Source organism: Poecilia reticulata, chromosome 14 (genome assembly GCF_904066995.2).
Source record: "Poecilia reticulata chromosome 14, P_reticulata-male-v2, whole genome shotgun sequence".
Taxonomy (NCBI): domain Eukaryota; kingdom Metazoa; phylum Chordata; class Actinopteri; order Cyprinodontiformes; family Poeciliidae; genus Poecilia; species Poecilia reticulata.
In genome coordinates, this window is record NC_088843.1 from 4,091,581 (window position 1) to 4,103,888 (window position 12,308).

Here is a 12,308-nt window from a genome sequence, read left to right on the forward strand (position 1 = left end):
GCGTGCTTTCAGTCTTATTTTAAATTCAGTGTTTTCTATTACATGTTGCGTTGGATTTTACTTCACAGCCAGTAACGAGCTCCTGGATCAATTTGTAAAATTACAAATGTGTCTCTCTATTCTTTGTGGACATGCCAAAGACAAATAATTCTTGTTTTTGTGTCTGTTGTGTTTTTAGGATTTCTTCATACAGTAAATCACAAGATGCTTCAATAAAATCTCACAAAACAGGATAAAGTATGAGAGCTTAAAGATCGTCTGCAGCCATATATTTTTAATTATTGTCAATCCTAGACATAGAAACCACCTCCAAGATCAATAGGTAATTAAACACCTGAAAAAAACAATTCATTTTTATAACTAATGCTATGAAGAAAACCCGAAGGGACCTTGGAGGGCGTGCATGCTAAATTAAACTTTTATGATGAAAAAATATGAAAAAATATTGTTTTATTGGATGGTCTTAAAGGGGCTTCATCCCTGTGGTCAGAAGATATTAAGGGCCTGTGAGCCTCAGCGACTGAGAAAACATAATTATGCTGAAGGGATTCCAACTCAGACTGGGGTTGAGACTCATCCAAACCAATGTCATGCCAGACAAAAAGAAGAGTCAGAGCTTCACTTTTATTAAAAACACACATATGTTTTACCCAACCAGACGTTCATGAAGGACAGGATGTGAACATCTAACTTCTCTCATATACTAGCAGAAGCACTGGTCCTTTAACTTAACGTACAAATGAGTTGAGCTGAGCAAAACCTACAAAAAAATCATATCACGATTTACAAATTCATGTTATGATTTGAACCTTTTGATGAAATACTCATATGAGTTAATCCACTTGATTTTCTATTATAAAATAACATTTAAATATTACTTTAACTTTGCAAGTTGTTTATCTAACCAAGTCCAGTAGACAGTATTATGTTGTTGACTTTGCAGCAATCACCTCTCCTTTCATTAAGTGGCAACAATGTGAAGGCTTAAATTTCACAGGAATAAAAGGAATGTGGCTCAGTAGAAGCACCCATCTACCACAATCAACAAAGAAAGGTTGAGTGGACAGAAAGGAGACAGAAGCACTGAGCTAGGAGTACTTTCTATGAGAAAGACAAAAAAATGCACTAATTTATTTGAAGTAATATCTCTGCTAATGGTTTCATCCAGGAAAACGATACAGTAAACACAGAATAACTGTGCTGGAAGTACTTTCCTATAACCACAACTGTGCAAACATCTCTACCTAGAAAACAGAGAAAAAACATCATAGAAACAATGTGCCGGTACTGTCTGTCTGAGGGAAAAACAAAGAGTACATCTTTGATCGTGTTCTGGTCTGAGACAGACTGGCCAGTGCAGTGCTCCACACTGATCCACACTGATCTGACTGGGTTTTACAGTTTCAGTCATGCAAACTGAAAAATACCAGAATTGCAACAAAGAGAAATTCTCCTTCTCTTGAGGTCTTTGAGTTTCCATACACCATCAAATCAAGCTGCTAGTTGAGGGACACACATTATTAAAAAAAATTCAAACAACTGGCTAATCTAATGACAACAGGGTATATGTTGGCATAAATATCACAAATTAAAGAAACAGAAGCTCCTTAACAATAAAGGTGTGTCTTGTTCTGACCATGGATTCGTGTTTAGTTTTGTCTTGAGGCATCAGTGCTCAGCAAGGTGACCACAGCAGATAATTGCCTCATCAACCGGGTTCTGCTTTAAGACGCCCTCCTCAGACCCGAGAAGTGGCCCAATCGCCCTCCTCTCCCTCTCCGTCACCTGATTCACGTGCTGCCATTTTACACACAAGTTTGACTGACATAATAATAATTGAGAGGGGGGTGGGGGGGGGGGGTATGAATTGGCCTATCGGTAACCTTTAAGAGAGAAATACTCCCCCTTTTTTTGAGTGCGCAGACTGAAAGAGGCTGAGGTTGGTGCAGCAGCGCGGGGTGCTGTGGGGATCAGAGAGGTGTTTGCGCTTGGATCGCTTTGATTCTGGAGGAGAAACCGGGTCAAGAAGGGGGAGACTGCTGGGAAGGAAAGGACAATGCTGTTTCGTGTCGTTTCGTCGCTCACAGCGGATGCCACGCAGATTTGACTACTAATCATCGTCCGTTTTTAGATTAGGGAGATTTCGGATTCGGCGTTGGCACGGACGCACCCTGCCACCGGCATCCCAGCCTTTGGGCAGCATCTATTTCAGGGATCGCTCACTGTGCGCTGGCTACACTGCATGCCAGCAAGCTCTTTATGCAGATTTCTACCTACATTCGTCGTTTTGCCTGAATGTGACTGTCATTTTTTGCATGATTTTTTTGGCCGCCGCATGAATTCTCCCACCGGATCCTCGTCGGTGTACTCTTCTGCTTCTCTCCTCCTCCTCCTTCTCCTCCTCCTCTTCCTCCTGACTCTCACAGAGGGCACTACCCTCCTCCCTACCACTAAAGACATTTTGATCGTCCTCCCCAGCTCCCCCCACCCGGACACGACCATCACCACCACCACCACCACCACCACCTCCTCCTCCTCCTCCTCTTCCTCCTCCTCCTCCACTGTAACATGTCGGGACAGTCTTTGACGGACCGGATCGCCGCCGCGCAGCACAGCATGACCGGCTCTGCCATCAGCAAAGCCGTCTGCAAGGCCACGACGCATGAAGTCAGCGGACCCAAGAAGAAACACCTTGACTGTAGGTTGAAAGCATGCCATCACTGCTCCTAGCTGCTGTAGCTCATAGAATAGCCTGCATGCACCTTTTCTCTCTCGCTCTCTCACAAAGGACAGTCTGTACAAACAGCATCCGGCCGGGTTATGTTTGCAACCTGTTTTTATTAGAAATAAGTATATGCGTCTAGGATGTGCGGGGGGGGGGTAAAAGCGCGCACGCAACAATGAGCCTGAGCATCATCAGCGCAAGATTTAAATAAAGGGGCGAGGGAGCAGGGCACTATCTGGGCATGTCATTCTGGGGAAATAGGCCACTCTGGAATGGGCTAATCACATTGCAACCAGCCGCTTTACATTGTGGGCCTATCCATTATTAACGCCACTATCAGCAGCAGCAGCAGCAGCAGCAGCAGCGTGCATGCAGCACTAGGCTACATTCCCCTGGAGACACTTCAGTACATAATGTGCATTATCGTGCAGCATCACCAAACATCTTCCTCTTCATTTCCACAACCGCGCATTCAAGTTCACAGTCGCGTCCTCTGGGGTTTCATCATTAATGAATGTCCTGCTGTCAGTGGACGCACAATAGCTTCACTTCTGTCTGCTGGTTATAAAAAAAGGCGTCAGAGAACAGAAATATCGATAGTTTATTATCTTAACATAAAAACACGAGATTTAAATTATAAAACTTAGCTAAAATATAGTGAGAATATCCTTATAAAATGTGTAACATACAGGTAATAAATCTGTTTTTAATGAATCTGTCAATACTTTATAAACTGTTAATATTGTGGAATAGAGGTCAATTAATGATCAATATTTTATCAATGCTAAAAATTTCCTGTAGCTTTTCAAAAACTGCTCAATAGTTCTTCACAAAAGCTGAATATATATCAGTTTGTGGTTTTACAAGCCCTTCATTGGGATAGTGATTTTACAATACGACTGCTTTTATAAATGGTTTGGAAATTGTTCATAAACCATGTAATGAAGCTATTGATCATAAACCACTAATACTGAGCTATAACACATTATTAATCAGATACATTTAGAACTACAAAAGATTCTGTTTATACATGACTAATAAATAGTTAACCAGTTATTAAATAAGCTATGAACATCTCATAATGGATTATTATAGACTTGTTGCATTATTTAAAGGGTGAGAGTGAAGTTAGAAGTGACCAATGCCCCATATAATAGCTAATAGCTGCATAGTAACAGTTTATAGTGTCAACAGCTTAGTTAACATACTTAACACTTAATATGGCTATTAGGAATGATTAACAAATAATTAATAAACCAGATAGATAGATAGATAGATAGATAGATAGATAGATAGATAGATAGATAGATAGATAGATAGATAGATAGATAGATAGATAGATAGATAGATAGATAGATAGATAGATAGATAGATAGATAGATAGATAGATAGATAGATAGATAGATAGATAGATAGATAGATAGATAGATAGATAGACCTCGTTTTCTTTTCTTATTAAATGTTTCTGTGTAAATACTGTAATATCTTAGTATTTTCCAGGAGCTTTACTGTATATCAACAATGCGTATATTGTGCTTTTCACAGCCCTGTCAGTCTAAACGTCTCTGAGGTTTAATCAGTCTGTATATGATGTTGAACCAGAGAGGATCAAAAACAACCAAAACTCCTAAAAAACCCAGAATAGCTTTTTGATTTAGCGTTGAAACAAAAGATGCAATCAGATGGAAACTTCAGCACCATCAGCCACTCTTTGTGTTCAGCCTTGTTTACACCACAGGAGGGCCTGTTCTGATTGAGTTAGCAGTAAATAAATGATACAAATTATACTTCTTTTTTTGGCTTTTTTGTTTTTTGGTGCCCTGCAGGCCATGGCGCCCTGGGCAGAAAGCCATGTCACCCACTGCACATAGATTGCCTGATTGACTGTACCTACACAGGGTTTCCCCTGCATGTACGTTTTACCAGTGATTGTAATTAGGTTAGGTGGCCTTTTCAAGTTTTTTTTTTCTTCTTTTTTACAATCACTTGACATAATCGATAAGAGAGCACATCCAATCAACGCAGCTGAGGGTCGGACAGACTGGAAAAAAAAGAGAGAAAGTGAACAAAAAGAGTGAGATGGCTAATCTGGAGGAAAATGTGGATAAATCAGCCAGAGAGACACAACGAGGCAAGTAGCCAAACAGCCTGAGAGTCAGTCATCCAGCTGCATGCCCAGCCAGTCAGCCGGCAACTCTGGCAGCGCATTACTCAGTCATGTCCACAGCGGAGACACTGGGAATTGTGGGTCCCTTTAGGGAGGTTTGCCACCGGGCGTTCTGACATCTGTATTACTTTGCCCCGATTTAAATTCAAAAAACAAACAAAGAAAAACAAAAACTCATTAGGCTGACTGAAAATCATCAAAAAGCACTGGTGCAACAATAAGTAATTACTGATTGTTTGATTTAATCACTGCCTCGCGCAAACTAATTATGAAGGTTTTAAGTGGACTGTGTGTTTTTGGGGAGGTGGTTGTTTTGTGGGTAGAGGCTGAAGATTTCTGCTTTGTGCTTTGATTACATGAATTTAATTCAACAGACGACTTCAAATAAAGCATTGATATAAACTGAAAAATATCAGACGAAGTGCCTCAAGTAATTAGATTTATTTCTGGCAAATCTTCAAGCACTCGGTAGCTGTGGTGGTATTAATTTGTAGAAGGCTGCCCACTTCAGTGCCTGTCATGAGTGGGAGTATTCAGAAAATTAAAGCAAAGCTTGTACAGTTTCAACAATGGATTTTATGTAACTGCTCTCAAGGACAAAATAGTTTCACCTAGAACGGTCCACAAAGAAAGCATACATGAGACTTTTTATTGTACTGAAAGGAAACTCTGCTCCTTGTTCCATTAATCTGCCCCAGCTCACTTGTTTAGCTGTTTTGTTCTGTGAGATACTTTCTATTTCAGCTGGAGGGCCTCTCTTGTATAAGGCAGGGTGTAGCATGCAGAGCGTGAAATGTTCAAGGCATCGGGAAATGTATTCGTGATGAGGAGGTCAGTGGTTCTGAACCTGCGGCTGGCAGAGGGGACCTTGGTGACGGAGTGAATAAAGAGCCAACAAAACTTCTCTGGAGGAAACTCTGATGAGTCATATGAGAGCAACTTCAGCTCCTCATTCTCACTTATACCATATCCACGCTGTCTTTGTGCAGCCATCACTGCATTCTTGTTCTTTTTTTTCCTCTTTTTCCTGAACTACCTGGTAAACAAGTTTCTAAAAAGCAACACTTTATAATGGAACAGCCCGGAAAATCTCTCGGCAGGAATGAGAACAGAAAGTGAGACAAAACGAATGTGTAGAATAGACCTTAGAGCTGGAAGGACAGAAGCCTCATGAAAATAAAAATTAAAATCCTGGGTTATATCTGAACATTTGTCTAATGCAACCGTCTAAACCTGTTTGATAGATGATCATACTAAGTATGAAGGCAAAGAGTGTGATTTTCTTCCATGGCCACAGCTGCAGGTACAGATATACCTAAGTGGCATGTTCTCTTGTGTTTGCCATTTTGAAGAGTGGTTAAAAAAAACTAAAGTATAAATAAATTAAAATATTTTTAGAACTTTATGTCAACATTAAAAAAAATCAGTTGTATATGTATTGTTGAGTGTTAATAGTTAATCTATTTGTAATTTTTAAATAATCCTAATGTTGGATTTTTTTTTCTGTAACAGAAAGTAGCCTTTCCTTACTGTTAGGTACGGTAGAGAACCTGTAATGTTGTGGGCCGAAGGTCCTATGCTCCTTTCTAGAGAGCATGACATCATGAGATTTGTAAAATATCAGGACATTTTTAATAAAAATCCATTAGAAATTTGAAATAGGGTATTTGAGCAGCACGATGATCCAAACCAGTCTGACCAAACCTACACAGCTGCACTTACCAGGCAGACAGATCCACCTTCCTCCAGTCCCCAGACTGCTTTAAAATGTTGCAGGAAAAAGAATAAATGCTGCCTGGTGTGAATTAATGGGTCATAAAGCATTAACAACCTTAGAGGACGCGATAGTTCTAATTTAATGTAGGACATTTTCCATAGAAAATAAAAATACTCAAACTATAATCTGTATTTTTCAACAATTTTCAGTGAGATTATGCTACTATTTTGACACGTTTCGGACATCCGGTTTGAAAAGGTGAGGACTGCCTTTTCTTTTTTTCCATTCTTTGAACCCGATTGCTAAAATAAATCACTGAGAAGAACAAAAGCGCCGTCGATGACGCCACTTCGCCTCACAGGCAGCCAAGGGTGCCTAAATTGGCTCCACTTACTCCCACATCTGTGTGTCATTTTAATGACCTCATCTTTTCAGTAGATTTCATACCCTCGATATTTCTTCATTCCATCTAAAGCCAAGGTCTTAAAGCAGACTGAATAAAGTTTTATGGCTTTTTACAGTAAGTCTCCTTATGAGCAGAAATCTTTCACAGACTAAGGTCTTCTATTTTATCTTAAAGAGCATTAAACATGTCCTGAATTTTGAAAATACACAACCGTCTGACACTGATAACATCCAAGCCATTTTTAATCAAGTTTTCGATTTATATGATTTCCAATGTGCGGTGTGGGTTATCAGTAGTAACAGTTGGCCACCATAGGATCAATACTGCTTCCCTCTGGCTGTTTGCACTGCCATATATCTGTGGTTAAATCCCTTCAAAAAAATGTTTATCATGTATGAAAATATCTGCCAGAAGAACCACTGAACAGTATAGACAGAATGGAATCATGACAAGCTTTCAAATAAACATTTCAGTTTCAAAATTCCTGCAGAAAAGTTGCTAAATAAACCCTGAAAGTAAATTGCCTTTCTGGATACCTGGAGATTTCACGCTCCTTACTCTGATTTCAGTCTGGATAGCCCCCCCTGGGGAAATAAGTGGTGTGTCGGCAGCTATCTCCTCGCTTCAGCGGCTAGTTGTCAACTTTGTCTCTGTGAGACCGGTCAGGTTGTGCATCAGAGCTTCAGAGCAGAAAACAGCTGTCTGCTTTAGCATGAAAAGTACGACACGAGCGAAAACAGATACCAGATGTTTCCATGCACACAAAACCATTTCTACCTAAGTATAAAAACTGTTTTTAAGAGGAAAAAGCAATTCAAACTAACTTGGCTTTGAGCAGAAATAAATATTTGCTCCCTTCACCTAATTGCACGTTGTACTGATTTTAAATTGTCCAGAGCTAATAAGAGGTGGACTTGCTGTTGTGATTTGGTGCATCACAACATATGCTTGAACTGAAGGTCATAATTAATGGGTGGTGAGATTTTCCTTCAGAGTTTTAAAGTAGAGAGCAGGATTCATGATCTATTCACCTCTAAAAGCTGTTCAGGTGATGAAGAACCAAAGACTCTCACTGTTTGACTCCCAAAGCCTTAAAAATGATTCTACTGCCTCTTCCAGACTGATGCCTTCACTTTATCTTCGTCTTTTATGGCAGGATGCATTGCTTTATGAGATTATTTTGTCTACGTCATGTTGTCAAACAGGTGGTTTAAGGAATTTCATGGTTCCACAAGTCAAGCAGTAATCAGGAGTGGTTGTGGGTGAAGCTTTCTAACATACACATGACTAAACGCAAAAACAGAAAAAATGTTTTCACAGCACTGAAAAAAAAATATGCAGGCATCAAACTGGGAAATTTGATCTAAATCTATTGGCCCCTTTATGGTATATTTACAGCTCTGGAAAAATGAAGAGACCACTGCACTGAACTACACTGAGAGCCTCGAGGTTATTCCACCAATTATTAATTTCTGAACTCTTCAGGAGTTAAAACATTAGTATTGCTGTTTCAAAATGATTATGAACTTGTCTTTGCCTTGTTTAACATCTGAAAGCGCCGCATCTTTTTAATTATTTTGATAATTTCTCATTTTTTGCAAATAAATACAAAGTTTTTGCTTGGAATTTTTGCTTGGCATGTTGTCAGTACTTCATAGAATAAAAGAGCAATGTTCATTTCACTGAATCATGAAAAGTGAAATTTGAGAAACTGATCACTTTAACTGGTCTCTTACGTTTTTTCCAGAGCTGTGTATTAAAGACATATTTGTTTTTTATGATTTCTTCCAGACGCTGAAGGCGTGCAGACCTTTGACTAATATTTGCCCTTTAAACGGACAAATGTCATGGCATGTATGCAGCACAGTGTCATACACAGACTGACTTCATTTTTCTTACAGCAGTCAAACACAAATGTGTCAGCAAAACAAAATTAATGTTCTATTATTATTTTTTATTGAGTGTGTGATTCGTGTGGAGGGTTTCACACCAATAACTGGGGTAAAAAGCTAAACGGCGTCTCCTGAGGTGGATTATCATCCATGTGATTCCTCAAGAAATGTTTTGTATCCTGGGACTAAGAAGACTCTAAGACAGCTGTCGGTGTCAAACATCCCCGATAACCTCAGTTTGCTTGTGAAACAATTTGACATTTTCTCAATAACTCAGTAAAATTTGTTTTGGATGTGGTATTTATGGTTTAGGTTACTTGTATCCAACGGGTTCTGCTGCTGATTCCCGTCCACCTGCTCATCAGTTGGTTTCATCTTACTCAGTTTTAAAGCTTTTGCAGAATTGATCCAAGACGAGATGTAAAATGTCTTTACACAGAATCAACAATCAAATTACAATCCGTTTATCATCATTTACTGTAGAAATGCACAGAAATACAAGCTGCTAAGTCAATGAAATCCACAGTCTTTTTATTGGTGTATATCAGAAAATCAGATCAACATGATTTAGCTGACTTATAAGCATGCAGCTTACTCTGTATATGTAACGCCACAAAATGCTCCTGTGCCATTTTATAAGGCGTCAGTAAATCTCTGGGCTTTAACAAAAGCCTCGCATTCTTCGTTTGCTAGAATCCATAAGGAATCTGGGCCACAGTTCCTGCAGCCTGACCCAGTTTTATGTCGACTAGTAAAATTTAAATGATCCGTACAGCACCTTGCAAAAGGTATTTGCACCACTTGAAGTTTTTCATATGTTGAGATGCTACCTTGCAGGATTTTATTGAAGTTTCACGACAAACCAACTCGCAGCAGTCTGTAAATGAGAGATGAGAAGAAAGGGGAACATGGTTTTCAACATTTTATTTACAAATAAAAATCTGAATAATGAGGCATGATTTGTATTCAGCCTGTCTGAGTTAATAGTTTATATATAACCATAATCTCCTGTATTTACAGATGGACATCTTTTTGAGTATGTCTCCAACAGTTTTACACTGAGCTCTGCCCATTCTTTGCAAAACAGTTTGAATTCAGTCGTACTGCATGGGGAGCGATGTGCAGCACTAGTTTTCTGCTACACAAAGAATTTTGCATCAAGGCCAAAAAGTGCGGTTTTGGTCTCATCTGACCAGAACACTTTCTTTCTCCCTGATGGAAACCTGTAAATGGGACTTCTGATTGCTTTCTTTCGGTTGTGACTTTCTTTTTGCTACCGTTCTTTAAAGGCCAGATTTGTGGATTGTGTGACTGATCGTTATCCTGCCCAAAGTTTCTCCTACTTGAAATGTGGATTTGTGCCTCTCCTTCAGAGTTACTATGCGCCTCTTGATTCTCTGACTGTTTCCAGACGAAGCGTTTCTTTTCACATCATCTCCGCTCTGTGAGACTTTCAATAACTGACACATTGTTTTATATCCTAACCCTTCTCTGAACTTCTCCACTGCTTTCTTCCTGGCCTTTCTGTTGTGGTCTTCAAGATGTTTGTTCACTAATGTTCTCCAACAATTGTTGGTCTACTATAAAATCCGAATAAAACGCAGCGACGTTCTTTGTTGTAATGTGACAAAACTTGAAATAGTCTAAGTGGTGTGAATACTTTCCAAATGCATGCTTCAGCCAGTTTTATTCCTACATTTCCTGATGTTTATTAAACCTTTAAATATAGGAAACCGGCACAACATGGCGCTCTTACCCCATTGATATGTGCTTCACATATTCTTAAAGTGAAAAATTTATACCCCAGACAGATGAATTTTATCTCAGCCAAACTAACAAGGACCCTCCAGAGAAAATTTCTCATTCATTACTCACTATCTGTTAAAACATGTGTCTGGCAACGGAACAAATTAGATCTTGCGGCTTGCTCTATAAACATTTGAAAAGGTGGAAAGCTGTGCAGCTACATAATGGGGTTGTGAAAAATGTGTTTTTTGTTCTGATTCATCTGCCTACACAGTTACTCTTATTAAAACTCTTCTTTGTTATTAGATTTGTGTGCAGTTATTGAGTCGGAGAAAATGAATGCAGCAGTCGATGTGAATTTCAGTGGCTCTCCTTATTCCATTGATTCAGGGCTCCCCAAAGATATCAATTAATGTTTTTTTCATAGCTACTGCTTTTACTCACAGTAATTTAAAGCATTCTCCACATTCATTGGCACTTCTGGTAAAACACCATTCAAATTCATTCATATTTTATCGCTATGGGACAATCTTACTTTGAAAAAAGTGATTCCACATGGTTGGGGGATGCAGAGAAAGAGATCTTTGACCACAATATCTCGAGATCCTGCAGAATCCTTGTCCCTTTCTTATGCACTCTGTCCTCTACTTTTGTGCTTCAATGTTTTTAAGAGGCCATGGACACTAACAGTCTTCCCAGGAACTTTGAAGCAGAACTTAATGTTGCTTTTTATGAACATTTCTATGAACGAATCCTCTGTTTGATAGCAGAAACACCTCAGATGTTTGTTGCTGAAAAGCTCAATATGAATTTCTGCCTGATGAAAGCACACATCGCCCAGTAGAGTTAGCAAAACTTCTTGTGATTATGTTTGTGATTACATTTGTCAGATATAGCATAACTGTCCATATATAGATTTGGTGATCCAAACATCAACATGGTTTTGTCTTATTTAAATGGTGCATTCTCTTGATTTTTTTCTCGTTTTGAAAAGAAATGGGTCTATATGCACTTTTACATATCCGAAGGAACAAAGTATGGAGTAATATTATTTAGACACTGATCATTACAGATACACAGAATTATGAACATAATTGCATTTATTTAACAAGAATTGGATGACATTCATTTTATGTTTTTATCAAAGGATTCTTTCCATTCAGTCAATGGACAATTAAAGATAGGATTTTAAAATGTTACATTACAAAAATATTTTTGCCTCCATTTCTCTACATACTCAGACTGTTTTTTTTTTTACTGTACATTGTCTCGTTTTTATTTCTGTGTCCCTCAGACCTGATCCACTGCACCAATGAGCTGAACGTCAGCATCCCCCATCTGGCAGACACGCTGCTGGAGCGCACGACGAGCAACAGCTGGATTGTAGTTTTCAAAGCGCTCATCGCCACACACCACCTCATGATGTACGGCAGCGAGGTAAGCTAAACGTAGCGATCGAGAGAGCTCAGAACAGCAGCTTGTCTTCTCAAAGTTTAAAAAAAAAAGTTCCAGTATATGATTTTTAAACAAAAATGTATTCTTTTGTAAGCGTAAATCATAAAACAGGGTTTCCCACTGCGTATGATCAGCCTGGCGGGCCACCAGGCCTTACTTGCCCCCCTCCAGACTAACCGTTGTTTGTTTTAAATAGGGTT

The 12,308-nt window shown here is 39.1% G+C and overlaps 1 protein-coding gene across 4 annotated transcripts in view; it reads left to right on the plus strand.

Annotated features, from left to right (window-relative positions):
* Positions 1-1,898: 1,898 nt before the first annotated feature.
* The window catches only part of LOC103475391 (phosphatidylinositol-binding clathrin assembly protein-like), a 31,949-nt gene continuing 21,539 nt past the window's right edge, over positions 1,899-12,308 (plus strand). For 2 of the 4 annotated variants that reach the window (XM_081615234.1, XM_081615236.1), the window contains exons 1-2: positions 1,899-2,698; positions 11,948-12,090. In XM_081615234.1, the coding sequence (XP_081471360.1) occupies positions 2,569-2,698; positions 11,948-12,090 (273 nt within the window). In that variant the 5' untranslated portion in view covers positions 1,899-2,568. The remainder of the gene's footprint in view (positions 2,699-11,947; positions 12,091-12,308) is intronic. The other 2 variants (XM_081615235.1, XM_081615237.1) reach the window with 1 other exon arrangement.